Genomic DNA, 20,837 nt, shown 5'->3' with positions numbered 1-20,837 from the left:
ATACTTCCGGTGGTGGGGAGCTCACAGCTTTGCACGGTAACCCATTTCATTGTGCGCAGCTCTGTTTCCTCTTACTTTGAGCTGAGACCTGCCCCTCTAACTTCTTTTTCCCCCTACTTTGGATCTTTGGAGCAGCATAGCATGTCTCCCTTCTTAATTTTATGGTTCTTTAGAGATTTTAACAACAGCAACAACAACAACATTACGTAAAAACCATGAGCTTTATTCACAGGCGGACTCTGCCCAGTTCCCTCACCTAAGGACTCAGTGACACAGTTGCTTTCTAACTATTCTTAAGGATCACAGTCTAAATCTGGACATAATCCTCTAGATAGGTCTGAAAGGGACATGGTACAGAATGGCCCTCCAAGCTGTTAAAAATGTACATTCTATATTTCTATAGCAGGTAAATTACTAACAGTGACCATTTATCGAATGCCTGCTTTATGCTAAGTGCTGCCAAGTTCTCTCCGGCACTGGGCTGGTGCCCTGCTCACCTTATTATGAATTCTCAACATAACCAAGAGGGACTTACTGTCTCATTTCAGTTAGATTCTGAGGCTCAGAGAGGGCTGTGAGTAACCCAAAGTCACACAGCTACTAAGAAGCAGAGATGGGATCTGAACTCAAATTTTTCTGGTTCTCAAGAGCTGAATGCTTACATCAGGCAGCCTCCCCAGCACCGTTTTTGTTCTTCAGCAGCTCTGTCATTGTCATGGCCATGTCAGTTTGTCACCGGCCTCTATTAAGCTTGTGGTTAAAGACTCATATTTTTTGTGAGTAGTTGTCAAAACACCTCCTATTTCAGTGTGACTGTCCTTTTGATCCTAAACGCAACACTTCCCATCTATTGGGGGTTTAGCCTTCTGAGAGGTCCTCATTCCGCCGTGCCTTTATTCTTTCCCTTTTGGCTGCCTTTTATGTCACTATCTAACTCCTTGATAAATATGCTAAGCAGATCAGGAGTCTGTCCTTTATCTTCCAGGCACCTGATACTCCCTCTCTCTTGTGTCAGGTGACAACGGTCTCTTGTAAACCCACCGGACAAGTGTCTTACTCCATCACCTAAACACAGGAGACGCAGATACCATTAGGCTCGCCAACTGAAGACGACCTATCACCCCTGCTGGTGCAGTGCCCTCTAGCCCTGAGGAGCTGGCTGCCCGTTCGCGCGTTGGCCACGCTCCCCCAGGCAGAGGCCCGGAAGCCCCTGGAGGGCGGGGATTGGTCCCTCTGTTCTTTGTATCTCCCCTGTGCTTTGTTTAGGCCCCGCCTGTAGCACACACTCAATGCCATACGTGTGTACCGGCCCTTGCCCTCTGAAAAACGTCAGATGTGATCAACTGAAGATAGTATCTTCCCATCACACTGTTAACGGTAGGACTTGAAATGGACAGAATGTTTTGTCGTCTCGTAACAGCTTCAGAAATGAGCAAATATATCTTCCAGCCTGTCGAAAAAGAAGAGCTGTGAATCTTCTTCCTCCTTTCAACACTTTTTGGCTCCACACCAAGAAAACCCCTGAGAAAATCCGTGAAGACCCTCCTCTATAGTGGCGGGCTGGGCAGCCTTCAGCCGTACTCCGTGAGAGGTCTCTGGAGGCGGGTGAAGGCAGGGCTACTGGATCCACCCAGGGGCGTCTCACCCAGCCTGGTGGAGGCCAAGAGGACTTGGTCTCCCATATAAAGGCTATGGCTGCCCTGGCATGAATGCAGGGCCCATCTGCAGGAGAGGGCTCTCGCCTCACCCGGTTGCTGGCTGTTTTTTCCCTGGGCATCTTGCAGACTCCCGTGGCAGATCAGTGGCAGGTGCCCTGGAGGTGTGTGGGTGTCCGGGAGCCTGGGGCAAGGAGACCATTACTCTGAAAGCAGCTGACACAAAGATGGGAGACGATGTCAGCTACCGTTTGCAGAGCAAGCACTTGGTTCTATTCTCTGTGCTGCTTCATTTATTTCTGTCATTCTAGCTAGCAGATATTATCACCCGTGTTTTTCAGACAAGGAGACCAAGGCTTGTGTGACCAGGTAGCTTGCACAATGCCATAAAGCTACCAGATAGAAAAGGCAGCTTCGAATCCATGGCCGGTCATTCATTCGCTGATGGAACAAATGAGCTTTCCCCATTCAAGGGGCAGTCTTCTGGGGAAGGTGGACATTAAACCAACCCAAAATTGAGTTGATATAATGCCAGGGGCTGAAGGGCACCTTGAGGAGAGAAAGCTGGATAAAGAGGTGGAGGGCTGCTATGTTAGGTAGAGTGGCCGGGAAGCTGTCTCTGAGGAGGCAGCAGAGACCTGAATGAAGGGAGGGAACGAGCACGCAGAAATCAGGACAGAGAGTACAGCAGTGAGTGCCAAGGGCCTGAGGTACATCTGCAGGGTACTTCTGAGGAAGAGCGAGAAGGCCAGTGTGTCTGGCCAAGTTGGTAAGGCAGAGTGGTGGGAACTGAGGCCAGATGGTGTAGGACCTTGTGGGCCACGCTAAGGACCTTAGCTTTGAGAGAGACAGAGCCTGGAGCCTTTTGAGGAGAGAAATAGCTTGATCTATTCCTTTGATAGCTAAGTTCAGCAGTGTTTTGCTGATCGAGACAAAGCTGGTTCCCAACTAAAGAATGGTTCGTGTGAGTTGGCGCCAGGATGCTGTAAGCCTATTGAAAGGATGTGGGAAAGAAAGCTGGGGCAAGGGACCCCAGGGCAGCCAGAACGAGGGCACAACATATCCCCAAGACACAAACTGTCCACGTTGTCATGGCAACCAGTGGGCTCTTGCCAAAGGTGATGCCTGCTTAGTGAAATGCATTGTAACCCCACCAGGAGACAGCCCCTGGCTGCTTCTGATGCTTCCTGAGGTTGGGCTTATCAGTCTTCCCCGAAGAGAAAGGGGTGCTGGGAACTGAAAGCAAAGGGAACAAAAGCGGCTGAACAAGAACAGAGGAAGAGGGAGTAACTGAAGGCCATTCGGGCTTTGTAGGTCTCTGTGCCCACTGGGACTGTGGCCAGGGACAGAGCCTCCAGTCACCTGACAGGAGGCCCAGGGGGCCCTCCTTTCAAGCACAGGATTCTGGCTGCGACAGGAGCACAGGGGGTCACAGCCCGGAGTGGCCTCTGAGGTGACACTGTGAATTGGCTCGAGCAGCCGGTTCCAAAGCAATACAAAGGCGAGAAAGAAGGGTTTTATTCCAGCAGCCGTAGATCTGAATGTCACACGAGCAGGAAGCCCTGAGTGGTCAGATAGTATCTGAAACTTCAAACGGGGTACCCACAGTCCCAGGCTGACCCTACCTCTGAAGTGGCAGTGTGTTCAGGGGTTAGCAGTCCCAGGGCAAGAGGGGCCCTTTCTGGGAAGGCTGGCCTCCTGTGGGCCCCTCCTGCCTGGCAGGATTTGGGGGCACTGAAAAGATCATTGTAACTCCTCTTCCTGCTTCCCTATACCCTCCTCTCAAACACACACACACACACACACACACACACACACACCCCAAAACTCCTATTTGTTATTCAGTGTCTGAAATGCTCAGAGTCTCATTTCTTTGGTTCAGTGACTCTCTACTGGGTGTGCACACAAGGAGCCAGCCAGTCAAAGCACAGAGGCAACCGGGCCCTGCTCTAGACTGACTTAGAATTTTCCAGTAGGTTCCTTGGTAACTCTGATCTGCTCAGCCCTTGTTAAGAAACACTGCTCAAGATTTTGAGCCCAGGTTCAATACAAGTACTCCATGCAGGAGTTACAAGGAATGAAGACTCTGCAAAGGTTTGGATAGGATGGTATATGGGGCTAGCATGTCCCTTTGCCCCCGTCCACCTTCCAGACTTTTGGGAGTCATAGTGGGGAAAGGGACCCAGGGGTTTGCAGCAAGGAAAACACACTCTTTGTAGGGCTGGGGCTGCCTGAACTTGGCCCTTGTAGGAGGTAGGCAAAATCTGAGTAAAGATAACCACCACCAGGCTACTCCATGGATCAGGGATTTCCTGTGCCTTATCTTATATAATCTTCACAAGCCCCCACTACAGATGGGGGAAACTGAGCGCTGCCAGGGGAACGAATCTGCCCAGGATCACACTGTTAGTAAGCAGAGCTGGGGTCAGGACTCAGCTCTGTCTCACTTCAAAGCTGGCGCTTTTTTCCTCTGGAAGTGAGTCTGATAATGAAGGAAGCCATGGGGTAGATCATTGAAGTCGGTATTGACTTGTCCTTGGTATTTGAAGGCACTGCCCTTTTCCATGAATGCCTTTCAGATCTGGGGCCGGGGCCGAGAGAAAGCCTCAGCTGCTCCTCGAGTGCTGGCCTGTGAAGACTGCCCTTTACTAACCGAAACCATGGCCTGCAGCCTGTTTCCACTTGGTATTTGCAGCTCGCCTGCTGGCTTGTGAGAAGTCTGCGCCTTTCCCAAGTTTAGCCGCCGGAATACCCAGAGCCAGCCTGCTTGTCTCCTTGGTTTTGTCCTAGGAGTCCTAAGGAAGGAAATACTGAAATCTCCAACCAGGCACCAGTGCCAAAAGGGCCCCTGTGGGCCTCTGAGGCTTCTATAGAGCAAAGGCTACGGGGCCCAACATGGCAGCTGCTGGTCCAGTGCCCTACGTGGGAGGAAGCCATGAGTTATACAGCTCTACCATGGCAGACAATACCTCAGGGCCAGGGAGACATTCCAGCCTGGCCTCCTCAGCTATCCAATAATGATTCACTTGTTGAACACCGACTCTGGGCCTTTGGGGGCTAAACTATCTCATAGAATCACTCAGCCTCACCTGTTTGAGAGGTCAAAGGGTCTATTCTTATGGAGACTGATGGTGTCAGGGGCTCAATTACCACAATGGTCAGCAGCTCAGAGGCAGAGATCCTGGCTTTCCAATCAGACCATTTCCTGTTTAATGGCTCAAATTTATTGTCGGTCGGAGCAATCACACACTGACAGGTGCTCAGTGCCACCATCCATCTTGGTGTTGGTTTTTTAACACCTTCCCTGCCCGTGGCGGGTCAGACTTAAGGGTGTGATGAATGCCCTGCAGACACATGGCTGTGACTGATAATCTCTGGGGTGCACTCACACCCAACAGCCACAGGCCCACAGGCACTGCAGCCGTCTTCCCCCCAGGGAGCCGCCATGCTTCAGTACAATCAGGACCCGTTGGTATGCCTTTTTTGGGGTGCCTGGGTGGCTCAGTCGGGTGAGCGTCTGACTCTTGCTTTTGGCTCAGGTCCTGATCTCACGGGCTCGTGAGTTTAAGTGCTGCATTGGGCTCTGCGCTCAGGATGTGGAGCCTGCTTGGGATTCTATCTCCCTCCCTCTCTCTCTGCCCCTCCCCCACTCACGTACTCGCATGCTCTCTTTCTCTCTCTCAAAATAAATAGGCGATAAAAAAAAAAAGAGAGAGAACTGCTTGGTATGCCTTTTTAGAGCAAAACGCAATCCCAGGCACCCCTGTAGAAGGCTGTCTGCTGTCTCCTCCCACCAGAGTAACCTCCCCTGTTCTACTTTGGGATTCTCTGCCCAAGATCATGCCCCTGGATGGTGGCCTCTCCTTTGTCATTTGCTGCCTCTCTCCCCCCGTGTTCCTTGCGGAGGATGTGGACTGCACAGAGGGTCAGCGTGCACCAGGGTCCATGTGGACTCACAAGCATACCCCAGGAGCATACTGCAGACACAGGAAAAGACATTTCTAGTGCCATTCCTCGCTTCAGCTCGGCACAGGTTCCCTTCCATGGTCGCTTCTGTTCAAATAGGAACTCTTCTCTCTCTCTGCGGTCCTTTCTGCTGGAGCCCCAGATGCATCTTTGGTTTGCCGTCAGCGTTCTCTGGTTGCAGCCACTCAGAGCCTGGCTCGGCGGCCCTTCTTCCGAGGGTCCAGATGCTGCTCCTGCCGGCTCTCCAGCCCAATGAGGCTCCCTCACTCCTCAGCCAACTCACATTTCTGAACACAGGACTTATCAAAGTCCCTTGGTGAGTCTGCTGTCTGCCACTCCGGCCTCACTGACTGGCGGTGACCAGAGGCTTCATTCTGAGTGGCTTTTCAGAGGGAAATTAGCAAGAACCTTAGCAAACCTAAAACCCAGTTCCATGTTTGTCACACTGGAACCAGCCAGTCTGGAGTGTTCTCAGGACACTTACGACCTCTCAGGAGGGCAGTTTTTCTCATGCTGGTAAAAGGGAGCACGGGCCTTCCTCCTATAAAAACCCCTAATGATGGTTAGTGGCATTTGTCAATCCTCTTGATTGGCTTATGAGAGACATTTCAGAACTTTTAGGAATTGAATTGAGGATCCTTAATAAAACTGTCTCCCGCCACTTTTGGAAAACTTATCTGCTACTAGCCAATTTGTAAATCAATCTGTTTGTTTCAAAAAAATTTATTACATACTAGAGTCAAAAGTGAGTTCTTAGACCACGCAGTAGAGCTGGCATATTTTCAAATATGATGGTAAGTGCTTGCTAGACAACCAAAATAACCCACATCAAGAAAAGGGCCAAGGCACCTGGGTGACTCAGTAGGTTAAGCATCTGACTTTGGCTCAGGTCGTGATCTCACGGTTCGTGGGTTCAAGCTCCACGTCAGACTCTCTGTTGTCAGCATGGAGCCTGCTTCAGATCCTCTGTCCCCCTCTCTCTCCCCCCTCCCCCACTCACATGTGCTCTCTCTCTCTCTCAAAAATAAATACACATTAAAAAAGAAAGAAAGAAAGAAAGGGGCCAAAAGAAATGTTTGAAGAGAATTTCTTTAAAGAAAGCTCACAGTTTGTGTTAAGCCTGCCTTATCGTCTTCACTGGGGGTGATGTGTGTGGAAGACCTTCCCCCTCCCTCAAAGGTCATGAGGAGGTTTGAAGACCACTCAGAAAGCTTGGTAAGAATCCTTAGGAATCTGTGCATGTGTGTGTGTGTGGGGGGGGTGGTGTCGTGTGTGGGTGTTGTGTGCGCACGCATGTGTGTATGTGCACGCAGCAGACAGAAATCTGATTCCCACCAGAGAACTCTCCAGCAGGGCCCAGGCTGGTGTGCCAGGAGCAAGGCCAGAGAGCTGCTGCTGTGCTCCTGTGGAAACAATGTGGGGTATAAGCTTGGAACAGAGTCCAGTTAAGGCCACCTTAGATCAGTGCTGTGGCTGGTAAATGTTTAACAAGTTCGCTGGGAGAAAAAAAAAAAAGTCCTACAGTGTCGCAGCACTTGTGAATTTTTGTGGTGCAACTACTCCCATCATGGCAGATTTCAGGCTACCAGCGTGATGTTCCTGCATGTGGATTTGGGAAGAGATGCACACGGTGAGCTCTCGTGAGCCACTTCGAGCTGGCTCCAGCACGTCACTTACACCCTTCAGCACACACTTAAAACTCACATCCTTTTTAGTGGGGCCACCCAGAGGGGTGATGGCATAAGTAGAAAGAAACCTGGCGGTGGACTACAGGATGCATAGGGCTGAGCCCTGCACCTATCTCTTTTGCTCCCCTAAATCCCCCCTCCACCATCTACTCTTCTCCCACTCCCCGCCTCCGCCGTCCCCCCCACCCTGTGGCTGCCGCTGGAACAATGGGATTCCTACCCCTTGCCTTCTGGCTGGACTCAGACAATGGTGACCATGGACAAGTGACTGGAGGGGTCGGAGGAGAGAGAGGTTGAGGTATTTATTCCCTCAGATGTTGCTGCAGGTGCCATGAACTGGATGCATTGCTTGACTGAAGGTCATCGCTCCTATCAGAAGGACTGAGCCTTTCTGCACAGCCCTTTCTGTCTTCAGGTTCTAGGAAGTGCTCACTCTTCTTGCTCCCTCAGGTCTAGGGGCAGCAATGCTTCCTGCCCTGCTGTTGTTACAACCTCTGCGTTTCTCTGCACTCTGCTAACACCTTTGCCAATAGGCTTTTCTTCAACGGTCTTTCTAATACCTGACTTGATTATTAACTTGAATAACCTGCTTCGTGTTTGGATCCTGACCCATAAAGGCTCAAAGTGGGTAAGTAATTGTCCAAATAAGGTAGCTTGCATCAGGTCAAAGGACCTCCAGGGACCCATAAAAGTACCCCAAGTGAGGAAGAGCCAGCTTGGAACATCTGTCAGGCCCAGAGAGCACAAAGCCACGTTACAAAGTACCAGTCAAGTGAGATCTTTACCAACTGCCTTTCCTTGTTCTCTCTAACTCCCTCTTAGAGTCTTGGGAAATCGAGCTTAGCAGGCTGAGGGAGGAAGTGACTTAGAAAGAGAAGGGGCTGAGTGCATTCCCTTTCCCCCTGGCTGTTGGTCTTAGCTGGGGAAAAGGAGAGACGTCTTAGCTTTGAGTGAAATTTGAACTGTTGAGGTGGTAGTTACAGTATAAAATGACTAATGTTTTTTGGTTCTTGTTTGTTTTGTTTGTAATTAACAATGAATGAGCAACTGAGTTACTGGGCTGTCCAACTTCCATCCAGCACGGAGGCAGAACTGTCCCTACCAAGGGGACTGAAAGAGATGGTGGAAGAACAACAAGAGGTGGTCTTATGAGTGCCTCCCCTGCATTGCTCAGCGTGTCAGGCACACTGACTGGTCTTTAGCTATTAAGCCCCTCCTAGAGGATACAAGCGCCTGGAGAAGGAAATGAGAAGTGGTAAATTCTCTGTTCTCATCTTTAAGCAAAACGATCCTGACACAAACAGTAGTGAGGAAATTAAGGTTAATCAGTTTTACTACCACTTCTATCACAGGGATTCCACTGAACAATAAATTTTGTTTGATCTCTGATTCCTTGGAATCTAAGCCTTCATCGAGTTCTGGAAGTTATTATAAACCATTTCAAAAAAGTTCAGAGAGTGATACAAATAACACCCACGTATCGCATCTGTATTTGGAAAAATCTAGATAGTGTGCCACAGTTGTTCCGGTGTGTGTGTGTGTGTGTGTGTGTGTGTGTGTGTGTGTGTGTTTGAATGAGAACATTGCAATGTCAGGGGAGTGGTGAGTGCCTCCTTAGGGCCCTCTCCAATCCACTACCACCCCCCCACCCCAAAGATAACACTGTCCTATTGGTGCTGCACACCTTCCCTTCCTGCTGCACACTCTCACCCTGCATTTCTAACGTCCCTTAAAATTACTTCATTACTTAGCTATTTCTTGACCTAAGAGGAGGTTGCAAAGATGTTCTGTTTGTAAGTATTTGTTGGACTATGTATCTGTACATATGTTTTATGCATTTTTCTGTTCTTACGCCATCTTTTTAAAGTTTAATTGGCTATTTAGAGAGAGAGAGAGAGACAGAGAAACAGAGAGGGAGTGAGAGAGGGAGGTGAAGAGACAGAGGGAGAGAGAGAGAAATCCCAAGCAGGCTCTGAGCTGTCAGAGCAGAGCCTGACTCAGGGCTCCAACTCATGAACCGTGAGATCATAACTTGAGCTGAGATCAAGAGTTGGATGCTTAACCGACTGAGCTACCCAGGTGCTTCTCTACTTATGTTATCTTTCACCATAACACAAGGCTCCCATTCCTCTCCCCTGATACACAATGATGACCATTTTGGAATTTACATGAATGGTGTCATTCCACATATATCCTTCTGCAATTGTCTTTCTTGCAATCATCGTGTTTTTGGGATTTATTCACATTGCTACAAGGAGTTCTAGTTTATTCATTTTTAATTCTCTATGGTGTTCCATTATATGAATATGAATTATATGAATATGTCATATGGATATATCATACAATATTAATATATCACAGCTATAGCTCATTTCTCTACCTGCCTACTAGGGAACCTTTGGGTTATCTTCTGTTTTTGTTTTTGTTTATTTGTTTGGCTGTTTGCTATGATAAGAACAATGCTGGTTTCCTGTTGGTAGGTCTTTCTCAAACTCCTCATCAACTTCTTTGGGGAAATAAGCTTTTGGGGCAATGAGTCTTATCTAGCTCAATTATGTAACAGAATTGTTCCTGGGGAACACTAAGACCTTCCCTGGGCTGGACTCACCAAGCACAAGTGGTGATTTTTATCACTTGTAAGGGGCCAGCCGCAATACATTTTAGCCTAGCATATGACATCAAGAGGCTAGAATTTTGTCTTCTATTTATTTGACTGTTTATATGTTCATATATTTTATATGTTTATTATGTTATATATATATATATACAACATATATATACACAACATATATATATAACATATATATATGTTTAACATATATATGTATATATGTATATGTATATATGTATATATGTATATATATATAACATATATATATAACACATATACAACATATGTTGTATATGTTTGTTATATATACATATACAACATATACACAACATATGTATATATACATATACAACATATATGTTGTGTATATATATATATGTTGTATATGTTTGTTATATATTCTATGTTTGTATATTATTGTCTATGTTTGTTCGTGTCCCCCCCAAATTCATATGTTGAAATCAAATCCCCAGTGTGATGGTATTTGGAGGTGAGGCCTTTGGAAGGTAATTAGGTCACAGGGTGGAATCCTCATGAAGGGGATTAGTGCCCTTATAAGAAGAGGTCAGAGAGCTAGCTTACTCCTTTTCTCCTGTGTGAGGACACAATGAGAAGCTGGAAGTCTGTGATCCAGAGGAAGATCCAGAACCATCTGGTCCTCACCAGAACCATCATGCTGTCACCCTAATCTCCAGTGTCCAGCCTCTGGAACTGTGAAAAAATTAATTTCTGTTGTTTATCACTCAGCCAGTCTATGGTACTTTTGTTATAGCAGCCCCAGCTGACTAAGACATTGGTCAAATGCCTAATGCATTCAAAGTAGCATACATGGTTCCTGCACATTTGCATGATGAATAAAATGGCCCTGGCAACTGGATCATCCTTCATCACTGCTCAGTGGGAGAGACAGAGACTGTATCTTTGCAAGGTTGAGTGATTAATGCTGCCTGTGAGCACAAGCGGGTAGAGAGACGTGGTGAATGCAGAAATGTGGTGACCTCCACCAGTTAGGTCAACTGGTGCTGTTGGCCCGGAGCTGTGTAGGTTCTGTGGCAAGGGGCTGTGTCCGCTGCCTGGGCGTCTGGTTGTGTGGTTCCTGGCACTCAGACTCAGGGGCCATGATGATCTGCTGAGCATCTATGCTGTCCTTGGCTCCATCACTTACATGCCTCACTTAGGTACTCACACCCTGGGGAGTAGATGTTCTTCTCTCATGGACAAGGAAATGGAAATTCAGGAAGGTAAATGGACGAAGGTCATGTGACTAGCAAATGGTAGAGGCATGATTCAAGCAGGGCCCTCCTGATTCCAAGGTGAGTGTTCTTTTTACTAAACCACAACTGCAGTTCAAGGCTGATGCCCAGAGCCTCCTTCTGTTCTCCAGAATCGCTAGCAAGGCAGTCTGGAACTACCCAGAGGGAGTAGAGCCTTGGCAATTGGGAACTTGGCAGGGAAATGGTGTGGGGACTCCTCACTCCCAGCCTCCATCTTCAGTTTGGGAATCTGGCCACGTTTGGCTTCATGTCATATTCATTGCCCTATATTCACAAGCAACTGTGGATGGAATCAACTCAGGTGGTGAGACTTTACCACTGGTCCTTACAGAGCCACCTGAGTTCTTCTGGAACCAACTGAGATGCCATCTCAGCTTTGGGGGCAGCTGCTTCCTTTACATTCTGCCTTCCTCCAGTGGTCACATTTTGATCATTCCTTTCTGAGAAGATGAAGTCACCTCTAATCCAAGCCCTCATGCGTCCCCTCACCAACGCTAATGTTTCCGGCACGTCTTAAGGAAGTCTGCATTCACAAAGAGGTAAAATCGTGGCACCTGAGGGCTGAGGTGTGTTAGATTCATTTGTTCACTCAACAGGCAACCAGTGAATGCCGGCTCTGCTTCAGGATGTGCTGGGCACAGGATGTCACTTGTTTCCAACTGCCTCATTTTATGGATGTTGGAACTCAGGCACAGAGCAAACGTCTATGGAGGACTCACTATGCACCAACCACCATGCTCGGTGCTGGAGAAATCAAGATCCTCTGTCCAGGAGGGGAAGTGGATGAAAGACTAAATAATGATCACACAGTGTGATAAGTCCTCTCCTAGAGGTATAAGCAGAGTCCTGTGGGAGTCCAGAGGAAACGGAGGTAGCTCTGGGGAGGGAAGCTGGGAATCTGCCTCTGCAAATGTCTTAAACAGGGTCATAAGGTCTGAAAGAAGATGTGTTACAAAACTGCAGATCATTTTCTTCAAACAAAGGCTTAATGACAAAAAGAGAAACAGAAGTTGCCTCGGTTGAATCAGGGTGGGCAAAAATCCTGGGGCCTTGCCGGGGCACTCCCTAAGAACACCCGGGCCCCAGAGCACCCACTGTGAAAGCTGCTGAGATAGATAATGCAGGAAGGTCCCCTCCAGTTCTGTCTCAGTCAGTGGCTCCTCTCCACAGCCTGCACTTCCTGGTTGCACATACTGTCTGGGTCAGACTAGGTGCTCAGTGAAGTCTGATCAATAAAGAGATGATGCTCCGGCCTTTTGCTTTCTCTCAGGCTTGTCATCCCCAGCAGCAGAATTCCACAAAGCATTTCAAGATTCAGTCTTCAAAAAATGGTTTTACACCAAAGGGGAGAAAGTGACAATGGCAGAGGCCTCTGGAAAGCAGCAGGCCACGGCAGGAATTCTGCTTGGGAGAAGAGAACTCGGCAGCGGACTCTAAGCTAGAACAAGGCAGTAGGCTAGGCAGCCTGTGGCCTCAGTGCCTCTCCCAACCCTCCTCAAGGCCCCTGCTGGGCACTGAGAGCTGTCCCCGCCCCACTCTCAGGGTCAGGTAGTGCATACCACCCAGTGGCAATCAAGGGCCCATGTGACACTGCAGCCACAATAGACTGTTCTCAGGGGCTTTTGTTCAAAGGATCTCTGCTGCTAGGGTGGGGAGAGGGATGGGGCCAGGGAGAGAAGGGGAGGACTACTATTCAAGAGGCTAGTATCTGGTGGGGGGGTGGGATCTCAGATGCCACTTGGAACCTGCCAATGTCATATTCATGCATTTTTATTAATTAATGATTATTATTTCTATCATCTGTGGCAGTATATCAAAAACGTGCCTACAAATAGAGGCAATGGAATGTTCCGGTAGGTCAAGGGATAAATGGAGAGAAAGGTGTGGTGTCAGCCAACACGGATAGCTTGTGTTGGGCGTATCTGTGAGCTCCTCAAGGGCAGCGATGTCCCCACCTCCATCTACCACAGGTAAGATAATTGACTGACCACCTACCCACAAGGGGCCAGGCCAGTCTGCATAGCTTGTGATCAGCATGCAGCTCCCCAGGGCAGCGCTGTATCTAAGTGGGCAATGTCTGCAGCAGATTTCCTCAGAGACAGCCATTCAGGCCCTTCCTGAACTTGGGCTGGAAGCGTGTGTCCCCAGAGGGCCAGTCCAGTGCAGGGCAAGGTGGGCAAGAGGAATGGGGCTGGGGCGGTAGAGATTATTTACTCCTAGGTCAGTTAGAAATGCTGAGGAATTGGAATGAATGTCTGCCTGGGGCTTCCTTTTCCTTAAAGGCCTCTTTGACCAAAACTTCCTTGTTCAAAAATATTCAGTGGCTCAACTGCCTGTAAGATAAATGCTCAGATTCAAGGCTCTCAGTGAACTGGCCCAACTCACCATTTTAGACTTTCCCTTGACTACTTCAAATCACTCCCCGACAAAGTCCTCTCCCTCCACCCTCCACACACAAAACAAACACATACCACACACACACACACACACACACACACACATCGCTCCCTCCCCCCCCCATTTCACATACATCCCACACTCAAACCCTATATACACCACCTCCTACACACACACCACATACACACACACACCCCACATCCCACACCCCCCCACACATACCCCCACATCCCCACCGCCCACATATACCACACACACACATACCCACACACACAACCCACATACACCACCTCCTACAACACACACCACATATATATACCCCCCCCACACACACATCACACATCAGCCCCCACATACACCCCCCCACACATACTACATACTCATACCACACACACAATATACACAAACCTCCACATACACCCCCTCCCCCCACACACACCCTCCACAGAACAACTACCTCCACACTCTTCTCTTGAGTTCTCTGAGGTTCTGAATCCTGCCCATTCCTCATGGTTCAGCCCAGGCCCGTGGCCTTGGTGACAACTGCCAGGGGCCACTTCCTCTGCTGAGTCCCCAAAGCTCTCATGGCCTGTCCCTCTCATCTGACGCATGTCACCTACTGGTAGTGCCACATGTCTTTCAAATTTTAATCACAGGCATTTGGTAGAGTTTCGATGGCGAGCAGAACGAGAGCCTGGCACTGACCCCATATTGCTCAAGAGAGACACTTCAGAGAGAAGCCACAGCCCATGTTGCTGGGGCTGGCTTCGCCTGGTTTTATTCCTGCTCTGTGCAACCATCGGAGAGCAGAGTACCTGGAGCAGATTATCTCGGCCGCTCACAGAAACGTTTTCAATGAGTTATGCTTTAATGTCAGGCCTCCTGCTCTAACAGAGGGTCGATATAAGAATCATCTGCTTGAACAACATTTCGGTATCTTTTGTAAAACTGCAGTTGAAGAATGTCGTTCACCGTGTCACTCAGTGTCCTTTAATAAGGGTCTGCACAATAAATTCTGGTTTGTGTTTAGTTCCAAAAGAAATTCTATTTCTGCAGATAAATTAGTCCACTTCCTGTTGTTGGAAAATGAAACCTATGTGGCTCTGGGTGCTTCTCATTTTGCTCAGTGGCTAGATAAGACAGGGTCAAATTTATTGCCTCTGTATAGTAATAGGCTCAGCCGTGGGGTCCAAAAGCACTTACTCCTTCTACTTCTTTTAAATGGACTGATTTTATTTTATGCTCAGATGTCTCATTATACTTTTGCAAGATGTGTGAGTCTGGAAGTCATCTGGGGAGGTATTGATTTGGCCTATTTATTGCCCGTGCTGGCTGCTAGGGGTACAAAGATTCATTTGACTGCACCCAGCTTTCCAGGAGCTCACATTTCAGCGTGGAGAATATAGCTATGGAAATACACATTCTAAGACAAGGTGTGTGAGGCTGGGGGACAAACAAGGCTTGGGGAGAAGGGGCCAGGCAAGGCTTCATGGAGGAGGCCAAGGTTGAATTGGTTTGGGGTACAGAGAATAGGATAATATATGTATCTAAATCTGAAATTAGATAAAGAGTTACCTTTTCATGTATTTCCCCTTTACACTGGCTGGAGTAGAAACCCTTTGAAGGCAGGCATCAGATCTTGGTCCCTCTGTGAACTCCACGATGCCCTGAACAGGGCAGAGGGCAGTGCAGCATGGGGGTTACAGTATATGCTCTGGACACGCATGTGCATTTGTGTCCCTTAGCTGAGCAAAGTAAGGCAGGTTCACTTATCCCCTTTGGGATTTAACTGTAAGGTGAGGGTAACAGCAGTATCTCCCTCATGGGGATTTTAGGAGCATTAAAGAAGAGACTACATGCAGAGAGCTTAGACCCATGCCAGGCACAGGCTAAGTTCTAAAGAAATGTTTGCCGACCAGCCTCATCTGCATTACCAACAATAGTATACCATTCAGGGTGGCAAATAAAGAGGGAAAACTGCACGTAACTAAATTCTGCAAAGCACTCTCAACTAGCTGAATCTAGTTCAATTAATATCATTTCCAAATGATGCCCAATTAAAAATAGCACTGGGTGGCTCAGTCAGTTAATCGTCTGATTCTTGAATTGGGCTCAGGTCATAATCTCACAGTTTGTGGGTTCGAGCCCCACATTGGCCTCTCCGCGGACAGTGCAGAACCTGCTTCGGATTTCTCTGTCCCTCTCTCTCTGCCCCTCCCCAACTCACGCTTTCTCTCTGTCTCTCTCTCAAAATAAATACATGTAAAAAAAAAAAGCTTTTATTATTTATTTATTATTTTATTTATTTTTAAAATTTTTAATGTTTATTTATTTTTAGAGACAGAGAGAGAGAGAGACAGAGCACGAGCAGGAGAAGGGAAGAGAGAAAGGGAGACATAGACTCTGAAGCGGGCTCCAGGCTCTGAGATGTCAGCACACAGCCCTATGTGGGGCTCAAACTCACAAACCGTGAGATCGTGACCTGAGCTGAAGTCAGACGCTTAACCCACTGAGCCACCCAGATGCCCCCCCCCCAAAACTTTTAAAAAATAGCATTGTTTTCTTGTTTCCTGAAGTGGTGTGAGCAGTAGGCCCTCCTTTAAGTCGGGAGGAACATTTATTTGTTGATCATATTCATAGAACTGGTCACTGCCGTTTTCTCTTAAAGGACCCAAGCTCTGGCTGTTGTTACATCAAGAGGCCCCCTCGGCCAATGCCTCCCTTGCCCCACGTCTGTCTTCCCTGTTTTCCCTGTCCACTCACTTTCAAAAGGACCAGGGTTCATCAGGTAGGCGGTAAACGAAGAGAGAACCAGGATCTAGATATTCAATGAGGAAGAGGAGGAGAAGTCCTCCTAAGAGCACACACACGTGCACAGAACTGGCCTCTCAATGGGCGCTCATCTGTATGCCCCTGCTGTGGCGGTAAACGTTGAACAACTAGCTCTCTGGGGGAAAAGCGGCCCAATTTACAATAACGTTTGTCAATTTCCATGGCATAAACAGTCCCAGTAGGCTGATTTCAAGCTGCCAGTGTGATGTCACTGTATGTGAAACTGGGAAGAGATGCACAGTAGCACACCCTAAGACAACAGTTCCATGATATAGACACAGTAGTGCTAAATAACCTCAAGGGCAGAGATAATAGTAAAATGTAGTAAATGACAGATGGTCCCCGACCTATGATGGTTCGACATAGGATTTGTTGGCTTTAGGATGGTGCACGAGTGACACCCATTCAGGAGGAACCATGCTTCGGGTGCCCCAGCTCCTGCCCGGCCACATGAACACGGACAACCATTCTGCACCCGCACAACCGTCCTGTTTTTCCCTTTCAGCACAGACTTCAATCAATTACACGGGATACTCAACACTTCATTATAAAATGGGCTTTGGGTTAGATGATTTTGCCCAACTGTACGCTAATGTAAGTGTTCTGAGCATGTTTAAAGTAGGCTAAGCTGGGGCGCCTGGGTGGCTCAGTCGGTTGAGCGGCCGGCTTCGGCTCAGGTCATGATCTCATGGTCCGTGAGTTCGAGCCCCGCGTCAGGCTCTGTGCTGACAGCTTAGAGCCTGGAGCCTGTTTCAGATTCTGTGTCTCCCTCTCTCTGAACCTCCCCCATTCATGCTCTGTCTCTCTCTGTCTCAAAAATAAATAAACGTTAAAAAAAATTAAAAAAATAAATAAATAAATAAAGTAGGCTAAGCTAAGCTAGGTGTTTGATAGGTTAGGTGTATTAAATGCATTTTTGACTTGACGATATTTTCAACTGATGACGGGGTTATCAGGATGTAACTCCACTGTAGGTCAAGGAAGATCTGTAGTTAGGAGGTGATCAGTTTTGAGTATTTGTTGACTTTGTTTTTTAATATAACTTATTTAAGTTTCTATAATTTAATTTTTTTAAATTATTTATTTTGAGAGAGAAAGAGAAAGAACGAGCTGGGGAGGAGCAGAGAGAGAGGGGGACAAAGGATCTGAAGCAGGCTCTGTGCTGACAACAGAGAGCCCAATGTGAGGCTTGAACTCACGAACTGTGAGGTCATGACCTCAGCCAAAGTTGGACGCTCAACCGACTAAGCCACCCAGGCACCCTCTATCATTTAATTTTTAACAACAGCTGTGTTTTACCAGGGATCCCCAAATTTCCAAAATGGTAACGGTCACTCATCTGATGGGTATGGAGCTGGTTCCAGCACACCACTGAATCTGGCTTCCCTCCACCAATCTACAGTCTTCCACATGGCACCTTTCACATCACCATTAAATCCTTGCTCCTCTGAGATATGAGACTGCCTTTATACGAATTTTCTTGGACATACACCTCCTCTTACATACACAGATCTATTTTTATGCAAAATACGTGAGAAAACCTCTTCTGCTCAGCCTAGCTCTTGACCCCCTCTCGCCTCCCCACCCCAGAACAACCAACCAACCTGAGCTATGCTTTCATAGAAATCTAGGAATATGGAGGCACAAGAAAGAAACAATACCAAAGGGAATACTTAAAATGGAGGGAGAGGGAAAGTAGAGAGAAGTAGACAAAGGAAGGAGAACAGAGAGGGGGAGGGCAAGAGCAGATGTAGTCACTGCCCCGTTCCTCCAATGGAAGCCTCAACTCAAGAACACCAGGAAACCAAGGACACTGAGCTGTTTTGATTCTCACAAGAGCGGAGCTGTGGGTCCTCGCCCTTGGCCCCGACACTAGCCTGAAGGGTGAGGGTTAAGCAGGAAACGGTTTTATAAACAATCTGTTGCAATGAGAGGTTTCTCTCCATGAGAAGAATTCTGGCACGTGGTCACTGGGGACACGTGAGCGCGGGTGGTTCTGAAGCTCTGTCAGACAAGCTCCTGAGAAGTTTGGACTGAAAACATGGCATTTAACCTCAAAATGGCAGCTGGGAGATGTTAACACTTCTCCTCTAATTGGGATAGTATGCTTTTAAAATAAATAGGTATTTCAAATGCTCTTAATTAGACTTCCATCCAAAGTGCTTTCTCTTTGAAGTCTGCTGATTACTTCAGGCAAAGCTGGGCCCTGTTGAACCTGACACCTGCTGTAATTCAGAAGAAGGCTCCCAGAGAGATGAGCAGAGGAATTAAGGAGAAGCCTGTGGTTAAAGACGTGCAGTCATTTCCCAAAGGCCCAGGCCTGTCTGGGGCTGGGAGGGGTGGGGGCCCAGAGAGGATAGAGCACCTCTGCCCTGAAAGCCCCAATTATTTGACTGGTATTTTCCAGTCATTGTTTTTAGTTGCTTGGCATCGTGAAGACTGGAGAAAGGGCCAGATGGCAGCTCTGAGATGTGCGGCCCAGCGACACTCCTCAGGGATGACTCCCCATCTGGTGACCTACCCGTGAGGCCTGAAGGTCACCTTGGCACCACTTCCCAATAGAGGTCCCTGTGCCCTTCCCTAGCCCAGTCAGGGAGCCCTGGATGCTTGCTGGAGGAGGCGCTCAGCTCTGACTCCCTGCCTGCCTCTCTGGCAAAGGGAGGCCCAGACCTCCCAGCAGCGAGGCCAACAGTGGGAAGTTCAAGCTCTAGTCAGTGTGCCTCAGGCTTCCTTATTCTGTGTTTCTGATGTAACCATTGGCTATTTGATGAGATCATTATTATTACTGAAACTAAACAACCCACTTCCTAACAGTCCAAATTCCTGGGGTCCAATGGGTCATCTTTATGACACTGGGGCGCTCTTCCATCTGCCCTTTAGAGGTCATGGATTTCTCGAACTGTAGGAAATTCTAAGGGCCAGGCTATGTGAAGGGGAACCCTTTGTTTGGAATACATGATTTGCTTATTTAATCAGAGCTCTGTAAGTGTTTGGTCCCAGGCCCACTGGAGAGGAAACAACGTGGCCCTGCCCGGGATACCTGCTCCCCCAGCCTTTCTGGGAGCTGAACTTTCCTCCCAAGTGACTTCCTTGGGTGACATATCAAAGGGGGCATTTGCCGAAGATGACTACTGCTTAAAAGGTGCCAAGGTTCTCTTACACTATCACTGTTCGTCAGTGTTTACATTATTACTGTATTAAGTGGGCCCATCACTGCTGGCAGTGAAGAGCATGGGGGCTGAGAGCCCCAGGTGTGGACTCGGAGACTTGGGTTCAAATCCTTTTCAACACTTCCTAGCCATGTGACCTTGGGCAAGTCACTGGATCTCCTTCATCTAGAAAATGCACTGACTTCTTAGGACTATCGTGAAGGAGAAAGGAGACCATGCACAAATGGCAGTGCACAGGGGTGGTTCAGAAAACAGTAGCTGTTTTCACCACCAATTGTTGCTGTTAGGATTAGTTAGTAGTAACTCTGGAAAGCTCAGAGTAGAGCCCTGAAGAGCTGGGACACAGAGTGAACTTAGGTTAGGGTGTGGGGTGGAAGGGTTAGGGGGATGAGGCAGCAGCTGAGAAGGTGGGGTGCCAGGTCCTGACAGCTGAGAGCAGCCACACAGGATGGGGTAACTGGTCCTAGAGAGGAGGGGCATCCAAAGGAAGCTGCACTAACTGCAAACCTTGCCTTGCTTAACCTTCTTGAGGGTTCCAGATGGATTATCTTTGAGCTGGGTCTAGGTTTCCAAGACCCTACAGCTTGTATTACCTTCACCTTCTTCCCACAGACTTCACGCTGTACCCACCTAGAGCTACTTGCTGCATATGGCGCTGGGTGATTTCTTCTTTCAAGCGACCTGTCAAAGACACAAAGGAAAACCACTGGTGAGTTTCCTACAGGCTGCAGGAAGACTTTGCCTCAGAACCATGTTGCAAGCAAAAATTAAATAGATAGATAGAGCAAGGAAGACAAGGGTGGACATGGCTTCAAGAAGACCCCTTCCTTTGATGCACTGGATGGTGTTGGAAGAACAGACTGCCATGCTGGGGCCTTGGCTCATCATTGCAAATATGCATTTCGCCTTTGGGTTCAATGACCTTTGTCACTCATAACCTTTGTTGGGCCCTATTCTCTTCAGTATTTCTGTCTATTATTAATGAAGGGGGAGGCAGGAATTGATATTTTAATAATTTATAGGGACACTTTTAAATCTACTTTTTTATAAACATTGGGGTACAAGTGCTCCTATGCATCAGCACTCCTGTATCCCTTGGGTAAATTCCTAGCAGTTCTATTGCTGGGTCATAGGGTAGATCTATTTTTAATTTTTTGAGGAACCTCCACACCGTTTTCCAGAGTGGCAGCACCAGTCCATCAACTGATGAATGGATAAAGAAGTTGTGGTTTATATATATAATG

General features: G+C 47.9%; 1 protein-coding gene across 1 annotated transcript in view; it reads right to left on the bottom strand.

The window, feature by feature from the left end:
- Window positions 1–20,837, bottom strand: part of KIF6 (kinesin family member 6) — a 380,232-nt gene that overhangs the window by 16,869 nt on the left and 342,526 nt on the right. The window contains exon 16 of the mRNA XM_047103038.1: window positions 20,224–20,274. Within this exon, the coding sequence (XP_046958994.1) occupies window positions 20,224–20,274 (51 nt within the window). The remainder of the gene's footprint in view (window positions 1–20,223; window positions 20,275–20,837) is intronic.

The sequence above is a fragment of the Lynx rufus genome, unplaced genomic scaffold, assembly GCF_022079265.1.
Source record: "Lynx rufus isolate CCGP_SWC_20201006 ecotype Redwood Valley unplaced genomic scaffold, mLynRuf1.p SCAF_6, whole genome shotgun sequence".
In the NCBI taxonomy this organism is placed as follows: domain Eukaryota; kingdom Metazoa; phylum Chordata; class Mammalia; order Carnivora; family Felidae; genus Lynx; species Lynx rufus.
The sequence above is the reverse complement of the archived record's forward strand: the minus strand, read 5'-3'. Positions and strand labels throughout refer to the sequence as shown.